Genomic DNA, 24,539 nt, shown 5'->3' with positions numbered 1-24,539 from the left:
TTCGTCTTAATTGTGTCAGTAATGGAAGCAGTCACTTTAAAAACGTCCTTTTCAAGGCAGGTGGAGGCAGAAATTGTTTGAGTTTCTGATCCAGGCTACGTGTGTGGCCAAGAGCAGGAAAGGTCTTTGCTGGTCCAGGGCAAACACTGCTGGTTTTCCTGACTCATACGGGATTTTTGATGACAGAAAGAAACAGTAGCCTAGGCATTCTATGGCAAAAATGTGGCTAAATGATAACTTCTGCAATCCTTAAATCGGGATTTCAAATTAACATTGGAAGGAAATTTTTAAAATCCCCTACTGGTACATTTGATTCTCAGAGAAGTTAAGATGGTAAGGTGGTATGTGGTGCAAGCCTAAACATGTTTACCTCAAATGACTGCTCGCAAGATCACGCCATTTATCTATCCATTTCTTAACACTTTTCAATTATTCACGCTCTCAAATATCTATCCAATTCTCCTTTGATTTTTATTTAACCTGGTCCATTAACTTCCTGGGCTGCTCTGGTGTGAAATACTTAAAAATGTCTTTGCTGCACATTCTAAAATTTGAAACAGGTGTAGTCTCAAGCACATTATCACAGTTGAAATTTAATATTCCCTTACATTTGTGAATACATATAGGCAGGACATGTAATAAAAATATTGCTAATAAAGCAGTGCTGTTAAAATTCAACAGAACATTTGCACCCCTGGCTGCTGACATAAAGCACCTTATATCTCATCAATATCAAGGCAGTCCTTTTTTTCCACTGCCTAACTATAACTGTACACAGTACTCTAGATACCTTGATGAAACCTATCACTTTCCAACATGCTTGTTGCAGATCCAGAGGATAGAATTAGCTTTTTTACTGCTGACACATAGAGCTGTATTGAGCCGCTGCTTTACACAAACTATCCATAATTACCCTTAAAATCCTCTAGTGTAATGTCTCATGGACCACTTGATTTATATTCACGGTTTATTATGCCTGCTCCAGTCTCATTAATCTCTATTTTTCCACAATAAGTGCCAAGTGCAATTCATCAGTTACCATTCTAACCTATTCAGATCCCTGTGCACTTACTTGATGTTATCCCCTGAAGCTACAATCACCAAGCTAGAAAAAAGCAGAATTGCATGCAGATAAATGCTTTTCCTGCTTTTCAATGAGATAGAGAGGGACTTCCAATCAGATTTGCTGACAGCTCTGTAGTTTGAACAGTGCTAGAAAAGATTTCAGACTACTGTAGAGATTATAAAAATCCTAAAGAAGAAATGACCCCACTGGGTTCTGGCTGGGTTTCCAGCCAGACTGAAAGGAAGAATAGGGTGGATGGTGTTGGAGAGGCCATAGGTAGGCATGGTTTAATAGGCAGACGGCACAATTTTGGCAGCACAGGGGGTCCCCAAAGTACGTACACAGCAGCCCACTGAGTCAAAGATGCAGTGCTGCTCAGCTTGATGTCCCCACACTGCCCCTCCTCCCCTTCCACACTGATCTGAAATTGTGATGGGGCAGATTGAGGCCCTTATGAAGCAGTTACTGCTCCTTTATGGGCTAAGGGCAGACACACCAACTCCTTACCCAAGCTCTGGCCTTGTAATGTGGGTATGGATGCGTCAGCGACAGGTTAGCCACCCAAGAAATGTGGTCAAAAAATTCAGCCCATGTTTCCTGAATACTTTAATCTTTGCATCCTTCTTTCCTTGTGATAGATACCCCTTTGTACAATTGTGTTGATTTTCCTCATCTGCACAACTATCCAAAGATGGCTCCAAAACACTCTCTGAGTCGTTCTTGCAGTGAAGCTGACATGTACTGAAACGGCCAACCAACAGCCTCTTGTGCTCTAATAATTGTGCTCTAGTGGGCGGCACGGTGGCACAGTGGTTAGCACTGCTGCCTCACAGCGCCAGAGACCCGGGTTCAATTCCCGCCTCAGGCGACTGACTGTGTGGAGTTTGCACGTTCTCCCCGTGTCTGCGTGGGTTTCCTCCGGGTGCTCCGGTTTCCTCCCACAGTCCAAAGATGTGCAGGTCAGGTGAATTGGCCATGCTAAATTACCCGTAGTGTTAGGTAAGGGGTAAATGTAGGGGTATGGGTGGGTTGCGGGTCGGTGTGGACTTGTTGGGCTGAAGGGCCTGTTTCCACACTGTAATGTAATGTAATGTAATGTAATGTAATTCTACAATTCTAACAAGTCATTTACTTCTATCCATTTTTCTCTAATAGATATTTTTGATCAAGCTGCTCAGACATGTTATGACATACCACTGGAGCAGGTGAGACCTGAAACCAGAGGTAAGAAAACTACCACAGTACCAAAAGGCTCATGTCAAATTTCCCTTATATGATTACAATGTGCCTGATCTAATCAATCTTCTTCACCCAGGTGGCTCATGACAGATGCCAATAACTATTTTCCTTTTTACTTCATCTCTCCATGACTAAGGGATTGCACCTTATCAATATCTGAACCAGATCCATATGAGTTTAAGCGTAATTTTCCTTCAAATAAAACGCCAGACCTTTCCCAATAAGACTTTTCTGCCTGTGAAGTAATGTGCCCTATTGGAGGATGATTTACACATATTAATATCCTTTTTCTCTTCAAAATAGCAATGGGTGCTGGGTTACTTTTGTGGAGGCGTTTAATACTTAACTTGGTCAGTCTTTCCAGATCCATGACTTTAAACCATCATGGGCCAGAAATCAGATAATTGCAAGGCCTACTGGAGTGTTCATGGAAATTTGTTAATACTGTGGGGGTTCACATCCAAAAAGAGACCATTAACTGGACAAGTCTCATAATCATATACATTTCAAATGAATCACATTGTTTTAAACACCAAGAAGATATGCCCAACTTACTCAACCTCTCAAAATCATGGCCTCATATGAAAATCTTTTCATATCTGGAATCAATTTGGTGAACCCTGTTGGACTGCTTCCAATGCCAATATATGTTTCCTTAGGTAAGGGAACCAAAGCTATTTACAGTATCCCAGGTGTAGTTTGATTAGTGCCTCAACATTTTAGCAAGATCTTCCTATTTTTATGATCCATTCTCTTTGAAATTAGGACCAATGTTAATTTTGATTTTCCATTAACCATTAAGCTTAAAAACTTGTTTTTTTATGGTTTATGCAGGGGGACCCAAAATGCTTCTTGCTGCAGTTTTCTGCTACAATTCCTCATTTAAATGATATTCAGCTGTTCTATTCTTTGTGGGATAAGCTTATATTTTTTGCACATTATATCCCATGTGTTAAGCTTTTGTCCACCCTTTTAAATTGTCTCTATTATTCTGCATCTTCACTGCTTGCCTTTTCAACTATTTTGATGCCACCCTCAAACTTGCTGACACTACATTCACTTCCATCATCCAACTCATTAATATACATACATTTCAAATAATTGTGGCTGCAGCATTGATCCCGAAGGCATTCCGTTAGTTACAACTTGTTATCTAATTCTGTCTTTTATTAGTTAGCAAATCCTCTAACCATACTAATTTATTACCCCCAACGTTATGTAACCTTATCTTATTAATCATGATTCAGAGATGCCGGTGTTGGACTGGGGTGTACAAAGTTAAAAATCACACAACACCAGGTTATAGTCCAACAGGTTTAATTGGAAGCACACTAGCTTTCGGAGTGACAATCACCTGATGAAGTAGCTTTATGGGAAGTACCTTATCAAACACCTTTTGGAAACCCAAATATTCAACATTGATCGGTTCCCTTTGATCTATCCTACTTGTTATTAACTCAAAAGAACTCTAATACAAGACAATGAGGGGCAACATCTCTACAGGGGGTGGTTTGCACATGGAATGAACTTCCCGAGGAAGTGGTGGAAGTTGTACAGTTACAATGTTTAAAAGACGTTTGGATGAGTACATGAATGGGAAAGATTTGGAAGGATATGGGCCAGGAGCAAGCAGGTGGGACTTGTTTAGTTTGGGATTATGTTCGACATAGACTGGTTTGACTGAAGGGTCTCTGTTTCCATGCTGCATGCCTCTATGACTTGTCAGGTATAATTTCCCCTTCATGAAGGATTCTTGGAAGATTACAATCAGTGCATCCCCTATTTTGTAAAATCCTTGGATACAACCAATCAGGTCTAGGGAATATATCGGCCATTAGCCCCGTTAGTTTTCCTAGTACTTGTTCTCTAATGATAATTAGTGTCTTGCTCAAAAGTTTTTGGGATCAGTTCAGAGGAGACCTGACTGAAATCAGATGCAAATACAACATCTCCTAGAAGGGTGTGTGTTCAGGACAGTTAAAGGAATAAATTACCTCTGGGGGAGAGAGTTTACTTTGTGAAACATCCATGCTAGGAGAATTTGGTTAGTAAGATGCAGATCATTAAAAGACTGACAAAGTTTAAGATTGCAACTATGTGAATATTGCAGGGTAAAGGCCTCACTCGATAGGAACTGAGAGAAAGTAGTCAAGTCAAGTCAATGGATTGGACAGGGATGGAATACACCTCTGGATTTATGTTTCAATGTTAAAACCAAACCTGCAGCCTTGTGTGCTTCTTTGTTAGTGTGAGGCCACCAGGTTAAATTTTTTAAAAATGTTCTATCAAGCCAAATTTCATATTGAATCTGACTTATCCACTAGCCACATCATCTGGAATCATAACACTAATCAAAATGATTAGTTAACAGAAATCAGATCAATTTCATTATTTGCAAACAAACACTATATTAATAACAATGCAACATTTCAGTTCAGATTTGTGTTTTTAAGTTTAAAAAATACATATAAGACTATTGTTTGAGCAGTTTCTCCATTGGCCCTGTGATCAACTCTTACTTACACTAGTATCCAAAGACAACAATGGATTTCACAGTAATAATAACAAGGGAGAGTTCTTTGAATGATTAGTGAGTGACAAGAAATATAACACAATCTTGTGTTATTTGAAGTCCAAGTAAGGATTAGTTAAGCACACTCAAAATCCAACTCATTAATAATGGAGATACACAAAAGCGATCAGTGAGTTTAGTGTGTAAAGTTTCAAGATGGATCATTCTACCAGGAAAGCTATGAGTCCAACATAAAACGCTGGCCAATATAGGGATAGACAATGATCAAATGAGCAATGTGGAAAACACGTAAATTAGGTAATTAGGAATGATCTGAAAATGACAATAAAAGCCATGTTCCACAGTACCTGGAAGGCCAGTTGATAAGAGAAGGTGTCTCGCCATTGGAATCTCTTTGTAGAAACCATTCATTCTTTACTTTCACTGCATTGCTATATGAAAATATAGCAGAGACAGCTAGAATCAATTTGCTGTAACAATTCCATACCTAAGGATTCCACACCCTACAGGCATTTTCTTCTTTGGGTATTATTACTAGCATGAAGTTACCAAAACTTAAGAGATTTCTTATACATTTTTCAACAAGGTTATAAATATTTTTAAAAAACTTCTGTAAGAGTACACCTGACACAGGGTTCTTCTGTTATTTTTATTCATTCATGGGATGTTGGCATCACTGACAGGCCAATATTTATCAGGCGAAAGTGAGGACTGCAGATGCTGGAGATTAGAGTGGTGCCCGATAAAGGCCTCCTGCCCGAAACATCAATTTTCCTGCTCCTCGGATGCTGCCTGACCTGCTGTGCATTTCCAGCACCACTCTAATCCTGAGGCCAACATTTATTGCCCATCCTTACTTGCCCAGAGGGCAGATAAGAGTCAACCACCATCACTGAGTCTGGAATCACAGGTAGGCCAGACCGGATAAATATGGCAGTTTGCTTCTCAATAGGACATTAATGAACCAGATAGGTTTATTCCCCAACAATCAACAATGGATTCATGGTTATCATTAGACTCTTTATTCCAGATTTCTTCCGACTGAATTCAAATTCCACCATCTGCCAGGGTGGGATTCGAAACCAGGTCTCTAGAACATTATCTGGGTCTCTAGATTAACAGTCCAATAAAATTAATACAGGTACGCAATCCTTTATCCGAAAAGCTCCTAAATCAAAAGATTTTCATGAGGTGTTTTTCTGTATAACAACGTTGTTTGGCGTGCAAACAGGTGATCCAACTCCACACCCACTCAACCCAAGTCACTCACATGCAATGTAGCGACGTGGCCCAGCACTGGTAGGCGTCAACTATGTCTCAGCGATGATATTAGTTAAGCGTGGGTCTGCGGTTTGCTCAATTTTTTTTTATTTCACTGTGAAAATATAATTCTTTCTGAAATCCAAAAAACAACTGACCCCAAGGATTTCGGATGAAGGATTGTGTACCTGTACCACTAGGCCATGGCCTCCCCCCAAGAGGTAAAAGCCAGCGCAGACACAGTAACTTAACCCTGCCAAAAATCTCCTTTTCTCTCCAAATATTTTACCTCAACTGTTCTGAACTTGGATCGTTGGAACTAGATCATTAATTTTGCTTTCTCTCCACAGATACTACCAGATGTACTGAATTTTTCTAGCAATTTCTGCCTTTGTTTCTGATTTCCAGCATTTGTATTGCTTTGGCTTTTTGCTCAACTGCCTGGGGTGAGTTGCTGCAGGTACCTGCAGCTCTCTAATGGCTCAGTAAAGTTGTCATTTTTCATGTGCAAGATAGACAGTGAAACAGGTTTATTGATCAACGGCCATCATAAACTGTTTGATTTGCATGTACACACAACATGCATATAAGCCGTTAAATACTCAACTATCTAAAAGCCTGCGAAAATCCATGAACATCAGCAGCAGTTATTCCAAAAAAAATAGAATTTTCAGATTAAAATTGAAACTACTTTCATCACAATATGCATGGGGGTTAGAAAAGTGCTTGAATAGATTACTGATTGACATCTTTTAGACTGTCAACGACCTGAGGTTGATGTAATTATTTTGGATGTGGTCTATATGAGTTATATAAATAGATTTTAAAAAATGAGATAAAGTTACACACTTTGTCAACTGTCTAAATTAAGTCGATGTATATTTTGCACCTGTAGAAACATCCAGCTCCATTATGTTGGCTGCCCCTACAAAAAATTGACTTGCATACTTCAATTTCTCACTACAAACATATGGTGAGCTACACTTTTGATGTTCCAAGTTCTGAGCAACTTTCACATCTTGAGGTCACAATTTGAAGCCAAATTCTTCATCCTTAGAGGAGTCATTCTAGGTTATTTAGGCACACCCCCATCAATGCAACCTCATGTGGACATTTTAGTATCTTTGGTATCCAATTCTGTCCACTTTTGAACCCACATTCTTATGTTAGCAACCATCAGAGTGGGTGGGTGCCTGGAATACGTTGCCGGCAGAGGTGATAGACGCTGGCACGATATTGTCATTTAAGACATATCTAGACATATACATGAATGGGCAGGGAGCAGAGGGATACAGATCCTTAGAAAATAGGTGATAGGTTTAGATGGAGGATCTGGATTGGTGCAGGCTTGGAGGGCTGAAGGGCCCATTCCTGTGCTGTAATTTTCTTTGTTCTTCCTTTGTTCTTTTGATGTTCAGTTAATGAATATCTAAGCTCTGTAATTCTCTTCCTGAATCTCTACTCTTCACCTCCCTCTCTGCTATCATACACTCTGTAAAATCTACCTCTGATAGCTCCTTATTGCGCTAAGGTTAATGTCAAATTTTGTTTGACATACACTCCTATGAAGTGCTTTTGGTGTTTTATAACATTAAACTTTGCTATGGAATCACAAGTTGTTGTTGCTGTTGTAGTATCCAACTAGCTGTCTTAGTCTGCTTCCAAACACCTCCTTTGACTATTCCTAAGAATAGTCCCTAAGGACTGGCAAGAAAGTCTTCTGCTTGTCCTGTTTGCTGTGGGAAAGGTGCATGCAGGTCAGGATCAGCAGGAGGTGTCACAGGGAGGTACAGGAAGTTCTTATAATGTAACACTACAGCATCTGGGAGAACAAAATTGTAAGGCAATGCATGCCTTCAAAATTAAATAGCTTGCTGAACCCCAAACAAAATCTTAATAAAAGACATTAGTTTTAGAAAGTCAGCACTGATGATGGACATCACTGTATTAAATTTTTGGGGTAAATTACTGCACGCCATAGTAATAACAAGATGTTAAATTTCCCTATAATCAGCTAAAAACACACTAAACCTAACTTTATAAATACCCCTATTTTAACTTGATATGCACAGTCCCAAAGTCAAAAATATGAATGTCAAAACTAATTTATTCATGCATATAGCCTCTTCAAAAATCAATGTTTGTCACATTTAGCTACTTTCCTCATTCTCTACCAAGCCATTTTCCTGTGATTAACATATAAATCTGCAATAATTTATGTATATACTTTTAAAAAAAAACCTTATCGTTTTATCAACTATCATAGCGAAGGTTATTTATTTCTCAATTGTAAACTAAACTTTGCTTTGCATCTGACTGGATTGTATTTTGCCCATGAAGAGAAAAAGGTTAAGCTTATTTTTGTTGCATTGTATAGGCATTTCTAGTGGCTACGATATATGAAGTAAGGTAGTTGCTTATGTCTACTAACATGGCTGTTTCTGTTCACAGTCAAAATTCACAAGAGAAAATTATACAAGCCTTGAAACCATAACACATATAACATAACATTATAGTTTGGGATTGACAGTAGTAAAAGATGCAACTTGTATTTTCAAACACCTAGGAATAATTTTATGCAGCAACCTTGATGCTTGCCAAATTATAAACTGGGGAGCAACTCTGGTTGATCAATTGCATGCATCAGGTCCTTTTTCATAGGATGGTCACATTACAACTCAGGGGAAAGTATGCTTAATGGAGCAATGCCTAGACCACCACTAACAAAATAACCACAGCAAAGCTAGGCAGAGACACAGACGATATGTGGGAGGGAGGAACAAGAATGTTTCCTTTTAAAGAGGAGGCTTTATTACGCCTTCGAGAAATTAGAACAATGATCCCTCAATTCCATAAAATTTCTCCAGGGGTCAAAATCAAATAAAAATTCCAGAATTGCTGGCACCCATGGGAGAAGCTTAATAGAAGCTAAATAAAAGTTTTGGTTAGAAAATGATTTAATAAAAATATTAGAAAGAACAAGATACAGCAGATGCTGGAAATCTGAAGGTAAATTTAAAACATTCTTGAAACACTCAGCAGATCATGCAGTATATTTGGAGAGAAGGTAATAACATTTGGATGAAATGGCAAAGTCCAAACCATTAACTTGACTACTTTCTTTCCATGAGGGTATCTGATTTGAGGAGTATTTCTACAATGCTCTGTACATCTGGTCTCCTTATCTGAGGAATGATGTTCTGGCTATGGAGGGAATGCAATGAAGGTTTGTCAGACTGATTGTGGGATAGCAGGACTGACGCATGAAGACAGTCTGGATTGGTTATATTCTCTGGAGTTCAGAATGAAGGGTGAAACTCAAACTTTTAGAAATAATAAAATTTTAACAGAACTAGACAGGGTAAACAGAGGAAGGATGGTCACAATGATGGTGGAGCACTGAACTAGGAGTCATTACTTAATGATTTGGGTTGCCCATTTAGGACTGAGACTGGGACAAACCCCTTCACTCAGTGATAAACCTGTGAAATTCTTGGCTACAGAAAGTGTTTAAGACCAAAACGTTGACAATTTTCCTAAAGGACTTAGTTATTGTTTTTAGGGCTAAAGGGATCAAAGAGTTCAGTGAAAAAGCAGGAACAGAATATTGAATTGGATGATCAATCATCATCATATTGATCAGCAGAGAAAGATCGAAGGGCCAATTCGCCTACCACAGCTCCTCCCTTCTATGTTCATCCTGAATACACCATTGATCAGCATCTATCATCTGAACTGGCAATCATACCATTGTAATATGTCACAATGGGTTATTATGCTGACAAATAAATTCTGAAAATCATACAGAAAAAAAAGATTATGGAAATAAACTTGCACGAGGTAGATGACTAAGAAGGATTGACATTCATCCAAAATCTGTGGAAGACTTAAGATTGGATACATAATGGAAATTGTGGTCGAACAAAGGATCAGGCATAATTTACTACACTCATCTCATGAGCATAATTAATGCTAGATGTCATTAGAGTATTTTGCAATTGTAAGTGAATGGGGAATTTTTTTTGTTAAGAATCACATTCCATTTTACTTTAGATTAGTATGCAGATTCTGATGATTATACAAATTCCATTCTATTCAAGACATTTTTGGCAATGTTTAGGTTTTACAAATCATTCCCATCTGAAGGGCAGGCATATTTACCTGCAATAGATGTAGCAGGACATTTAAATAACAAACACTGAGACATGATATAACTCAATATAAACATTACTGGAATAAGAATAAACAAATTACTCATTAGTAGTGGCAGATGTAACATTCTGCTTTTAATTATTCCCATTGAATTCCTTTAGAGTGAGTTCTCATGAGTTTTCAGCTCTTCTGGAAACCTGCATGAGTAAAGTAGCTTTAATAAACCACCTTCCCTATGCTTTGTCTGCTTACTGAGCAAATATATCTCTGTGGCAGGAGTTCAACAAAGTCAGAGGTGGAAGAAGATATCTACATTTCATCAGCTTTCAGAACTCATTATAAAAATGAAGAAAATGTTGAGATAAGTTTGTAGAACATGGAATGTTATGTCATATGAAGGAGCACCAGCAGAGAACAGAGCATCTATTGAGAAATTCTGGAAAAACGAAGACAGATGAAAATCACTCTGGAGGGAACACTGCAATTTTGAACATTTCTAACTTTTGCTCGCAAAATCAGAGCCCATTTATGATGGATCATATGGTCTCAGTTGGTGCTGTTTTATGATCTCTACCCATATTGGCACAGTGGATCCAGTTTGTGAGATATCAGAGTACAGAAAGTACCAGAGGGAGTTAAAAGACTAAAGAAAACTAAAGGCTGGCACATTTCTTTGATGCCACTTAAGTTTAAAATTCAAATCTAAGTCTTCATGCAAATTACATTTTAGTTGCATCGAAATCCAACAAAATTCGGGTAAATTATTATTAAAGATGCTTTGAGTTAAAGTTAATGAAGTTTCAAATGTTCCCATAAATTTGTGTATCACAACTTATCAAAACAATCTAAACTTTCACAAGAATCCCTGAACAGGATCTGCATCTTATGGATCAGGAAAAAAAACTGTTCTACATTCAATGGCTTTGTTCTGAAGCATTGCCAACAACTACATGTTACTGTAAAACTAAATGGGGATTGATTTAAAACAAGTGTTGTTTTGAATGTGGCAAAATATTGAGAAACCCACAAATGTAGTTGGAATACACATTAAACTGCGATATGCAATGCAGCTTTCTCCACTGTGGTTTTAAACCTTTAAGGGGTTGTGTCATTCATCGTCGCAAACAAACACCACAACAAGTTTAGTCCGTTCTTAGAAATAAAGCATCTGTTAAAATTTGTCTGATTGACTGCCAAGTTCATCCACACTTCAAAGCAATTGTGAAGCATGTGAAGTGTTTTTGGATGTTCGATATAGCTGTTTTACAAATGCAAATTCTTCTTTATTTTAGCATATGCTATTTACAAGCTGCAACGTTTGAGGATTATGTCAGGAGGAGGCAACCAAACATGCTGAAGATGCTGAATTTATAAAAACATTTGAAACATTGGAGCAAGCTAAAGACATATAGGATGATTACCACAAAAAGGACATAATGATTGTAAGCTTGGTGAAGACTAGGAGGATGAGTTGCCGGTGAAAGTCAAAATGGAAAGAGAGAAGAAAGCACTAGTTAAGAGATAATGCAAACCATTTGGAATTTGAACTTAGCAATAATAATGGTAAGGGAATGAAATACACAGAAAGAAAGAAACAAAAAGTTAGAAGAGTGAGAAATAGAGGGACCTGTATTGAAATAATTATTAAGCATTACATCTGGTACAGCAGGCAATATAAATACCTTCCTCAATGTGATTAAATATTTAATTTAATTCAATATTTAATGCAAATATGTACTTTTACCTTAAAGAAAACAAAGAGAAAAACTTAGAGCTTTGATAATATATACGAACATGAGGATATTGGACAATTTATACATTAACTTGCTTATAATGTAATTAAGTCAGAGGACAATTAACTGAGTTAAGTTAGATAATGAACACATATGGAAAAGTTCCTACGGTCATTCTCCATTCTCACCAAGTTGTTGGCAGGTTCAAATCCCAGACATGTGCACACATGGACAATTGCCAGAATCAGACTTTCTCTTATTCTATTAACAATGGGCAGACTTGAATCAAAACAGCATTGCACCAGCAACACGATCAAGGAACACAAAAAACAAAAAAGTTTGAAATGCATGAACCAACTACGTTGAATGGAGTTTTAACAAAAGGACAGGCAACTTCAAAAAATCCTTAGTGTTGATGAATGACATTAAATTTGATCCTGTTCTTCAGAGCAGAATTGATAAACAAAAATATAATGCTTTCAAAAACATATCTCCTGTTTTAAAATGGGCGATTTTAGTGATCAAGAATAAATTAACACAATATTGAGCAACTCTTAAATTAGGCAAGAAACCCAGAACATATATTTGAAAATAATGGAATGCAACCATTTATTAAAATTTTACCGAAATGTAGAAATTGAAAACTTCGTGACTCTGCATTGTTGTTGGGAAAGTAATGCAATCATTTGATATTTAGAAGTAGTATTCTAGAACACTTGAAATACATTACTGGAAATTTACTTTTCAGTTTGAGAACTGTGGAATTAACTAGATCAATTAATAACTAAACATGTCAGAAAGAAATCACCTATCAGGAAGTCAGCAAAATATCAAAGCTTCATAGTTAAAGTTAAGAAATATGCACAAAGCAATGGTTAAGATAAATTTGACAGGCTGTTGTCAAGCTAATTCAAAGATCTGCAAACAAGATAATCTGAGAGAAGTAAGTTTTGTTAATGCATTCTTACCCTTCTTTATTCTGCAAATTTTGAGACTGCTCACTAAATGAATTAAACGACTCTGAGAACAGCTTTGGTGATGTAAGTGAAACCCTCTGTGAAGGCGGTGGGGAGCCTGGCACATCACTCACAGTGGAATCCTTGAGGTTTGCAGAAGTTTCACAAACACTTGTATGGTCCAGAATTCTTCCTTTGGCACTTGTTTCAAGCACATTTTTGTGATTTTCTTTGTTCAATAAAATTTCTCTTTCTGTGAAATCATTTCCTTCTGGTGAGAAACATTCTTTATGTGAACCAGGTGACAGAGTCTGTGGTTCACTCAATGTTGTATCCCTGGAACCGTGCAATTTAATCGATTCACTGCTGTGATCTTTTTCTGTTTGTGATGGCACTTTTTCAGTTAGATCAACCTCTTTTCTTCCTCTGGAGTACTTGGCTGCAACACGCCCATCCAGTTCAGAGTCCAAGGCAATCCCATATTTCTCAGCCAGCTGTCTCCTCCGTTCGGCCTTGTATTTTGCTATTCTCTCTGCTTTTGCATCTAAAGCATCGGTATCCATACCAACGCCATAAGGAGATTCAGTATCCATCTGCTTAACCTCTCCTCGGCACCTTGGTCTCGACTGCCTTTCTGAAGGAGAATCTTCAACCAGGTGATGCTCCAAGCCCTCATTATTTGATCTCCTAACTGGAAGAAAAAAATATATTTATTTATTAAAGTTTCCCTTATCTACTTTGACTTCCAAAAGCCATGAGCCATTTCAGCCAGTGAAGAGCAACTTAGTTTGGGTTTCTACCAACTGTAGTCTACAAATGGCCTCCTGCAGCCGCTTCACAAGTCACCGGCATTATGCGGAGCCATTGCCTGATGTGGACTGGAAGCTAAGAGCTAGCGTGGTCTGCTGTACTGAACCCTTTTCCATAATGCTGGACATTTTACTTCTGCATTGTCTAAAATCTTGTAACAAACGAAGCTGTGCCTTGGCACTTTTGTATCCAGGTCATGCTGTAATTGGCGACTTATAAACTTTTCACTATACACATTGAGTATATGTGACAATAAAAGCTATTCTAAATAAGTTTCAGGAAAAATCTCCCACCAATTCCTCCATTGTGGAGATATATTTGAACTTCATTCCTTACTGTCCCAAAGTTAATCACTTTACATGGAACGGTGACACATGCCAAAACACTATTACTCCCATTATCAACTCGCAAAAGTCCAACACATTAATTCTACAAAAAGGGTGGCAGCACGAAACAGAGTAAACATCAGTGTATATATACGGTTACTTTGATCAAATCCTCAAAATGGAAATATTTAAGTTATATTTGTCCCATCAAATTTATGGTAGCACCAACAATTTACATTGTGCTATGAACATTTAAACACTTCCCTGTGTTCTTTTAATGTTGTTTCTTATCAAATTATTTACCAATTATAACATCTTAAGCATATTTTATCTTGCTTTAATGAAATTGCAAATTGAAATGGACAGGTACAATGTTGTAGGCATCACAGAGACATGGCTGCAAGGGGATCAGAGCTGTGATCTAAACATCCAAGGATACGTGTCCTATCGAGAGGACAGAGGGGGCCAGGGGTACTTGTTGATAAGAAATGAAATTTTATTGATAGCAAGAAGTGATAGAAACTGTGTGGATAGAGTTGAGGAATAGCAACAGATAAAAAAACCTTATTGGAGTTATTTAGAGGCCTCCGAGCAGTGGTCAGGATGTGCAGCAGAAAATAAATCAGGAGATAGAAAAGGCATGTAAGAAAATAGCTATTGCAATAATCACAGGGGATTTCAATATGCAGGTGGACTGAGAAAATCAGTTTGGCAGTGTCTCCCAAGAAAATAAATTTGTGGATGGTTTATGTGATGGCTTATTTTGGTGCAGCTTGTAGTAGAGCCCACTAGGGAACAGGCAATTGTTAATTTGATGAGGTCTAACAAAGCAGACTTGATTAGGGAGCTGAAGGAGAAGGCACCCCTAGGGGGCAGTGACCATAATATGATAGAATCCATCCTGCAGTTTGAGAGAGAGAAGCTGGAATCAGATGTAACAGTATTACAATGAAGTAAAGGCGACTATAAAGACATGAAGGAGGAGCTGAACAGAGTTGACTGGAAGGGGAGTCTAGCAGGGAAGATGATGGAGTGGTAATGGAGTTTCTGGGGTAATTTAGGAAGTGCTGCAGAAATTCATCCCAAGGAAGAAGACACATACTAAGGGGAGGATGTGGCAACTATGTCTGATAAGGGAAGTCAGAGACAACAGCAGAAGCAAAAGAAAAAGCACTCATTGTGGTGAAGATTAGTGGGAAGCCAGAGGTTTGGGAAGTCTTAAAAATAAACAGCAGAGAACAATGAACAAAAAGCATTAAGTGGGGGGGGGGGGGGGGGGCTGCTGCGGGAAGAGGATAAAATATGTAAGCTAGCTACTAAAATTAAATATTGCAAGAGATTTTTTAGACACCCAAAAGGTAAGAGAGAAGCAAGAGTGAACATTGGGCCACTGGAAAAATAGGCTGAAGCAGTTGTAATGGGGAACAAACAAATAGCAGAGGAGCTGAACGGGTGCTTCGCATCAGTTTTCACAGTAGAAGACACCAGTAGCATACCAGAACTTTAAGGGATTCAGGAGGCAGAAGTGAGTGCAGCGACCATCACTAAGGAAAGGTGCTAGGACCAGATGGATGACACTCCAGGGTTAGCAAGGAGAGAGCAGAGGTGGTTATGGAGGTATTGGTGGTGATCTTTCAAGTGCTACTGGAGTCAAGTTGGGTCCACTGCACTGGAAAATGGCTAATGTAACACATCTGTTTAAGAAGGAAGGGAGGCAGAGACAGGAAACTATAGGCCAGTTAGTCTGACCTTGTTTGTTGGCAAGATTTTTCATTGAATCCTTTTCATAGAATCCCATTCTCTCATCGAGCCCACACCAATTCTCTGAAAAGCATCTCCACCCATCCCCAATCTCCCTACCTTATCCCTGTAACCCTATGTTTCCCATGGCCAATCCATATAACTTAGGACTGTGGGAGGAAAACTGAGCACCTAGAGCAAACCCACATCGACACAGGAGGAATGGGCAAACTCCACTCAGACAAACTCCACACTGCCTGAGGGTAGAATCAAACCCGGGTCCCTGGTGCTGTGAAGCAGCAGTGCTAACCACTGAACCTCTGTGCAGCCCCTTCAAGACCATTACTTAGGATGTGATAGCAGAGTATTTGGAAGTACATGGTAAAATAGGGCTGAGTCAGCACGGCTTCATCAATGGGAGGTCATGCCTGACAAATCGGTTATAATTCTTTGAGGGGGTAATGAGTCACTTTGACAAAGGAGAGCCAGTGGACATGATGTATTTGGATTTCCAGAAGACCTCTGACAAGATGCTACACAGAAGGTTGCTAAATAGGTCAGAGCTTATGGAGTTAGAGAAAAGGTACTGGCATGGATGAAGGATTGGCTGATTGGCAAAAGGTGAGATAAACGGGTCTTTCAGGATGGCAGATGGTGAGTCACGGAGTTCCGCAGAGGTCTGTGTTGGGACCACAACTATTCACATTATGCATGAACAATCTGGACGAAGGGACTGAGGGCAGTGTTGTTAGGTTTTCAGATGACACAAAGATAATTTGAGGGACAGATAATGTTGAATGGATAGGGAGGCTGGAGAAGGACTTGGACAGGCTAGGAGAGCACGCAAAGAAGTGCAGATGGAATACAATGTGAAGTTATGCAATTTGGTTGGAAGGATACAGGTGTAAACTATTTTCTAAATGGGGCAAGGTTTCAGAAGTCTGAAGCATAAAGGCACCTAGGTGTCCGAGTTGAGGATTCTCTTAAGGTTAACATGCAGGTTCAGTTGGGAGCTAGGAAGGCAAATGCAACATTAGTTTTCATTTTGAGATGCCTAGAATACAAGAACAGGCATGAACAGATAGAAAGCTGTATAAAGCTCTGGTCAGACTGAGTTTAGAATATTGTGACCATTTTTGTGTCCCATACCTAAAGAAGGGAATGCTGACATTGGAGGGGATCCAGAGCAGGTTCACCAGAATGATCCAAGGAATGCAGAGTTTGTCATATGAGGACTGGAGGAAGACTCCGGGTCTGTACTCTATGAAGTTTATAAGGATGAGGGGAATTTTGTTGAAACTTACATAATACCAAGAGGCCTGGACAGAGTGGACGTGGAGAAGATGTTTTCACTAGCAGGAGAGACTAGGATCCAAGGGCATAGCCTCAGACTCATGAGAACTGTGATGAGGTGCAATTTCTTTAGCCAGAGGGTGAAGGACTGTGAAGGCCAAGTCATTGAGTGTATTTAAGACAGAAATAGATAGGTTCTTGATAAGTAAGGGGATCAGAGGTTATCAGGAGAAGGCATGAGAATGGGGTAGAGAAACATATCAGCCATGATCAAATGGCAGAGCAGAATGGATGAGCTAAGTTGTCTGATTCTGCTCCTACATATTCTAGTCTTTACTAAAAAGAATCAAAGATGGCTTTAGTCACGACTTTAGTTTATACAACTGATCAATGATCGTTAACATGATTGTAAATTTGGTGGCACAAGCAGATGGTCCATACACCAGTTCTATTATGAATTAAGGGTCACTCACAACTTACTTCAGAAGCTAAAAATCACAACACCAGGTTATAGTCCAACAGGTTTAATTGGAAGCACATTAGCTTTGGAAAGCTAGTGTGCTTCCAATTAAACCTGTTGGACTAGAACCTGGTGTTGTGTGATTTTTAACTTTGTACACCCCAGTCCAACACCGGCATCTCCAAATCATGACTTCTGAAGCACATAAGTATCTTGGAGGACAGAACGGGAGTCAATTTCTTTATTCACATACAAGAAGCTATTTTTGTCATTTCTCATACAAAACTGTTAGAAGATTTGTTTAAAAAGTAGTGAATCTGATTTTAAAAATTCATCTTTACTGTGTTTGTTGGGAAATTTTAGAGTTTCTATAGAAAGAGGAAATGCCTTTCACTAAACAATCCATCGTACTCGAACCTCTCTCACCTAGGGGTGGACTGCAGGTATCAGAAGCTCGTGTGTATCTCGGAGTGTCTTCCTCCAGCAGGCGGTGAGTAACTAGCTCGCGACAATTCTGCAACAACACTGGCTGTGTATCACCTCCAATTCCTTCCAAACGTCTTGCAATCCTCTCTTTCCTGCGCAGAATAGTTTTGAGAGTTGAAAATGTTGTAAAATCCATAGCCTATGAAAACTATTTCAGCAAGTAATCCACAAAATGTGCAGAAAGCTCAAATTGCTCAATAGTTCCAATAGTGCATTTATTTACAAAAAGTGTAAACAAGTTATTAGCATTTTAGTTATTCCACCCAAAACTAAACATCGTTTAAATTCCCTTAATACCTGTTCATTTCCGCAGTAGATTTTTGGCCAGCTTCAAAAAGTTTTCGAAGTTCTGAAACTAAGAAACAGTGATTCTTAAAAGCATGTCAAAATGCAAGTGCTTCCCACAAGAGACTTTCTTGAACATTTTGATCAATTTACATAATGCTATTTAGCATATAATGCCATTCAGTAATCACAACTGTGCATAGACAAAATTCCAGACAAGTACCATTAGTTTAACAGCAAATGCATAATTCAGAATCATTTTGATCCTCTTAATTTACTTGCAAGGTTGTTCCAATAAAACAAGCATTATCGGTTATCCATCCTACAGCACGCAGACAGGTCCTTTGACTCAAACTCGTCCTTGCCAACCAAAATGTCCATCAACATTAACCCCATTTCCCTGCACTTCGCCCATATCTTTCTAAACCTTTCCTATCCTTGTATTAAACTGAGTTTTTTTTTAAATGCTATGTCTATGAGCAATACAAAATTCAATTACTTAGAACAATTTCTCTTTTAACATTTTGAAAACAATTCTGATTACAAACCAAATCCTTTCCTCACTGGAAATCTCTGATAATTCTTGTTACTAACTCACCTTATATCTTGGCTTCATATATTCCCTAGCTTGGTTTGATGGTAATATGACAGGGACCTTTAAAATGAAACCTACAGTGTCACGGGAAATTATACTTCAAATCAGCTCCACAGTGACTCCTGTCTGAGATCAGTTCAAACTAAATCACCTCTCAAATCTCTACCCTTGGACTGGGGAGTGGTGACTCTCAGTTTGGACCCTATGACTCTTCTCTCTTTAATGGGAGAGGATCCTCTAAGAACTTGGTGACTACTTATTTTTACATTAATGGTTTGTTTCCACAGACTGATCATAGTATTCAACCCCTAGTCAATGATTATTAAGAAAATGATCACATAATTAATTTTCTGAATCCCTGTCCTTCTTTTTAATAGTCTTTAGCTGGAACTTTTCTCTATAATTTAGGAGGTTAAAGGGTAATCTGATCAAAGGCTTCAAGATATTAACAGGAAAAGACAGTGTAGATGAAGATTAACTATATCCACTGGCGATTCTAGATCTAAAAGGCATAGACTGAAAATTAGGGCCAGACTATTGGTTAGGCCACTGTTGGAATATTGTGTGCAATTCTGGTCTCCTTCCTATCAGAAAGATGTTGTGAAATTTGAAAGGGTTCAGAAAAGATTTACAAGTATGTTGCCAGGGTTGGAGGATTTGAGCTATAGGGAGAGGTTGAACAGGTTGGGGCCGTTTTCCCTGGAGTATTGGAGGTTGAGAGGCGACCTTATAGATGTTTATAAAATCATGAGGGGCAAGGATAGGATAAATAGACAAAGTCTTTTTCCCTGGGATGGGGGAGTCCAGAACTAGAGGGCATAGGTTTAGGGTGAGAGGGGAAAGATATAAAAGAGACCCAAGGGGCAACTTTTTGCACACGAGGATAGTACGTGTATGAAATGAGCTACCAGGGGAAGTGGTGGAGGCTGGTACAATTGCAACATTTAAAAGGCATCTGGATGGGTATACGAATAGGAAGGGTTTGGAGAGATATGGGCCGGGTGCTGGTAGGTGACACTAGATTAGGTTGGGATATCTGGTCGGCATGGATGAGTTGGACCAAAGGGTCTGTTTCCATGCTGTACATCTCTATGACTCTAAAAATTTGCAAGTTTCACAAAGTCATTAATTTCCAGTGCCAGGCCGGTTTACTCTGCTTCTTCTTTCAAGGACAAATCAGCTGTTGAACTAAGAACTTGAACAGCAAACGTCAATTGAGTTAAGAAGTTTAATCAATTGCACAAAACTTTGAATTAGGAAGTTAAATATTTTCAGCAAAGAGCTGATCATAAAACTGTTACAAGCTTCCACTGTGGAAGTAGTCTGCTCTTCCATCGTGTTGGACAGTATATCCATTAGCTTGGCTGCTGAACTTTAATATCCCGGTTGCTGCACTCACTTGTTTCAATTGACCAAAAACAGAGCAAAACTGTTGCCGATTCAAAAGAATGATGATTTGCATTTCTGTTTTGCTCATGTGATTTATTGTTTTTAGTTAATTCATTCATGGGATGTGGACATTACCAGCATTTATTGCTCATCCCTAGTTACTCTTAAGATGGTGGCGAACTGCCTTCTTGAACCATTGCTGTCTGTGTGTTGAGGTAGATCCACAATACCATTAAGGAGGAAGTCCAAAATCACAACGAGGAGAAGGTGTGGACTGCAGATGCTGGAGATCAGAGTTGAAAATTGTGGTGTTGGAAAAGCACAGCCAGTCAAGCAACATCCAAGGAGCAGGAAAGGGAGCGTTTCGAGCATGAGCTCTTTATTAGGAATGAGCTCATTCCTGAAGAAGAGCTCATACGTGAAATGTCGATTCTCCTGCTCCTGCTCCTCAGGACTATAACCTGGTGTTGTGTGATTTTTGACTTTGTCCACCCCAGTCCAACACCAACACCTCAGATGGAATTTTCAGGATTATGACCCAAAGACACTGAAGAAACAGCAAAATATTTCAAGGTGAGACACTGGAGAGGGGAATTTGCAGGTGGTGGCATTCCTGTGTATCTACTGTGTTTATCCTTCTTGATGAAAGTAGTTGTTGGTTTGGATGGTGCTGGCTAAAGTAAATTTGTTGTTAAGTGTTGACTGAAGGATAAATATTGGGTAGGGAATTGATAGAACTTCTAAGTCTTCTTTGAAGACTGGTATGCAGTTTTTCACATCCTCTTCAGAGGGGAGGAATTTTAATATCCTGAATGAAAGATGGATAGAAACAAAGGAGCAAGTGTAGACCATTCAGCAATTGGAGCCACTTGGTCATCTATCTGAACACCATTTACTCGTTATGTCATTAGTATCGAGAAACCTGTCAATCTCTAGTCTTGAATGCAGGCAGTGATCGAGTCTCCACAGCCCTCTGGGTGGAGAACATTAAAAATTCGCTGAGGAAGAGCTCATTCCTGATGAAGAGCTCATGCTCAAAATGTAGACTCTCCTGCTCCTCGGATGCTGCTTGACTGGATGTGCCCTTCCAGCACCTTTGAGTAATGATATTTGTTTCTGCATCTAGCCCTTTAAGAATTTTTTAAGTTTCAATGAGGTTACTCCTCACTTTCTTCTAAATACCAGAGAGTACAGGTCCAGTCTCCTCAAACTCTCCTCCTAACAGAGGCCCACCATGTCAGGAACTAGCCTCATGACCACTGGAAGATATACTTCTTATATATGGGGACCAAAACCAAACACAATACTCTAGATATTCTTCCACTTATCACTTCATCTCACAATGCAACACTCCCCAATTCAGGACTGAAGTGCCAGCCTAGATTTAGGTGTTCAAACCTTTGGAGTACAGCTCAAACCCAAAGTTCCTACAATACATCACACCAGTTTGCATCAGCTCAAGGCTAAATTTCTCAAACTCTCCTAGCTGACCACCTCACCTCCAACCTCGGAGTTTTCTTACCCACTCGAGGACTCTCATTTCTCCCACCATGGCCCTTACCAAGTGTCTACATGGTTTCATATTATGCTACCTCAGTTGATTCCCAAAGCCCCAGCTTTTTATTTTCACTCCTCTGATCATTAAATTTATTTATCAAATTTTCTTTGATAGCACTGGTACAGGCCAGTCTTCAGTCACTGCCCCCAAAGCCTTTGAAAATCCTTCTTATTGCCTGTTATTTCCCAGAGCTTGCTTGGGATTTCAGTTTCCAGTTGCTCTCAGACCTACAGCTTAATCCCACTTAAATCTTTTTTTCTTTCATTCACTCAGTGTCTAGTACCTACACTCAGGACTTATGTCTAATGTACTCAGGTATTTTTTTTTTAAGAGAAATTAATTGAAATTAAGCTACTTGACCATTCAATAGACTATAGATAAATAACCAAGTTTCCTTTATACTCCCATATTATTCACCCAATTATAACAAAGGACAAGTCAGAGAGATATCTGAACCAGTATGCAACCCACACTTAAGGAAAAAAATACCAGATCCCAACAGTTAGTTCTTTTCACCATACAAGTATAGTATAAATACAAAAGCATTCCTTAAAAAAGCACACAATGTCCAACATTTTTGAAAAACAGATTTTGTTGATGGAAAATGCTGAACAGCCTTGGAAGCGAATAAAAAACAGATTAACAATGTTATTCACTCTCCATTTTCTTTATCAAATTATAGTTTACCAGACTTGGCATTTGACACCTCCATTGTCCAAACTGCATTTTGACTAGTACTTACTGTTTGTGCTATTCTTGGTCAGATGTGTACTGCAAAATAATCATCCTACATAAAATCCCTCGGGTGAGAATGTCTAATTGTGTGTGAAAGCAGTTCAGAGAGACAAATCCAATTGCAATTATTGTAATATAATGTTAAAAAAACTTGTTTGCATAGTCAAAATGTTTTTTAAAAACAATTTTTTTTATCAGTTTACTTAGGTTTAATGTATTCAAAATTGAAATTCAATGTCAGTTCCATTTTTAAAATAAGTGTTTTGGAAGCTTCAAGGAATCTAGTACTCTAGTTAACCCGGTTTCTCAAGACAAAGCTGCTTTAATTCAAAATGTGATTTGGCACTTATTTCACCATAGCTCCTGGTCACGCAATGGCATTGTGTAATGAATTAGTTCATATTTTAAGCAATAGTAAATGTTTCCAAAATCCAGAATAATTTACTTATTGCACAGGAGTAAAGAGGAAATATCAACCTGTTGCACAATTTTACTATAACATCTTTAAAAGAAATACAATAGCTTAGATTCCTTTCTATCTATCTGCAATGAGAAAATCACTTGCAATTATATTTCTTCCTGCTTTCGCACGGTTATCTCTGGTGTCGCCCAAGGGTCAGGCCATGGAAATCTCCATTCCTCAAAAGAAACGGCACCAGTTTTCATATGTACGCTGACAACATCAGTTCCATCTCATCCCAATCTCTCTTGATTCTGGCTAACACATCAGAATATGTAGCTGACATCCAGTAATGGACAAACAAAGATTTTGCCTTATTAAATACTGGGAAGATCAAAGTGATTGTTGTCAGTCCTTGCCTCTAACTCCCTTCACCAGCTACCAACTTCATTCCTGCCTCTGGCAAAGTCTGATATTAAGTGGAACTAAGAGATCACATTTGATCCAGTGATGAGTTTCTGGTCTCTTATTTGTCAAAACTAAGACTGTTTATTGTCTCTGCAACATCACTTAACTTTATCCTTGTCTCAGCTGATCTGATACAGAACTCCTCAATCACTGCTTTGTTACCTCAAAACATCATGATTCCAACACACTCCTGACTGATTTACCACATTCAACACTTTGTAACCTTGAGCTAGTCCAAAGCTCTGCTGCCAGTGTCCTAATTTACAGCAAGTCCTATTCCTCAATCATCCTTATACTTGGTATGCTGACTCCCAGCCAAATTATAGTTTGACAGCCTTGAAATTAAAATTCCCCTTCAGGCTTTTACAAATTGTCGTGTCCCTTCCCATCTCTGTAATATCTCCCAACCTCACAAACCTCTTAAATATTTACACTCTGCTTTTTGTGTCTTTGGCATTCCCTATTATGACTGTGCCTTGGATGATGATCATGCCTTCAATTACCAATGCCCCTAACCCTGGAATTATCACCCTATATCTCTCTGCCTCGCACATCTAGTTTTAAGATGCTTTTTAAAACCCAAGGCTTCAATTTGATCTAACTTTTCTGCGTGGTATGGTGCCAGACTTTACTTAACATTCTTGTTGACACTTTCATGGGATGAGGGCTTTGCTGGAAAGGGCAGAGTCTGTTGCCCATCACCAACTGCTTTGAATTCAGTGGGTTGCTGGGCCATGCCAGAAAGCAGTTAAGAGTCAGCCACATACAGTCAGAGTCCTACAGCACGGAGACAGCTCCTTTGGCCCAAACTGGTCCATGCCGACTAAAATATCCATCCACGCTAACCACATTTCCCTGCACTTGGCCCATATCCTTCTAATCCTTTCCTGTCCATGTATTCATCCAAATGCCTTTTAAATGTTGCTAATGTACTCACCTCAACCACTTTTGCTGGCAGTTCATTCCATATGCATATCACCCTCTGTGTAAAAAAACGTTGCCCCTCAGGTTCTTTTTTATTCTTTCCCCTCTAACCTTAAACTGATGCTCTCTAG

The 24,539-nt window shown here is 38.9% G+C and overlaps 1 protein-coding gene across 20 annotated transcripts in view; it reads right to left on the bottom strand.

Annotated features, from left to right (window-relative positions):
- The window catches only part of svila (supervillin a), a 339,560-nt gene that overhangs the window by 152,015 nt on the left and 163,006 nt on the right, over positions 1-24,539 (bottom strand). For 16 of the 20 annotated variants that reach the window (XM_087987490.1, XM_087987491.1, XM_087987489.1 and 13 more), the window contains 4 exons: positions 18,352-18,409; positions 17,995-18,146; positions 12,952-13,630; positions 5,186-5,269 (listed from right to left, as the gene is read on the bottom strand). In XM_087987490.1, coding sequence (XP_087843616.1) covers positions 5,186-5,269; positions 12,952-13,630; positions 17,995-18,146; positions 18,352-18,359 — 923 coding nt within the window. In that variant the 5' untranslated portion in view covers positions 18,360-18,409. The remainder of the gene's footprint in view (positions 1-5,185; positions 5,270-12,951; positions 13,631-17,994; positions 18,147-18,351; positions 18,410-24,539) is intronic. The other 4 variants (XM_087987483.1, XM_087987494.1, XM_087987496.1 and 1 more) reach the window with 2 other exon arrangements.

Source organism: Chiloscyllium plagiosum, unplaced genomic scaffold (assembly GCF_037043375.1).
Source record: "Chiloscyllium plagiosum isolate Xiang-an unplaced genomic scaffold, Cpla_swu_hap1 HiC_scaffold_5, whole genome shotgun sequence".
Lineage (NCBI taxonomy): Eukaryota > Metazoa > Chordata > Chondrichthyes > Orectolobiformes > Hemiscylliidae > Chiloscyllium > Chiloscyllium plagiosum.
This window is presented reverse-complemented; position numbering and strand designations above follow the sequence as displayed.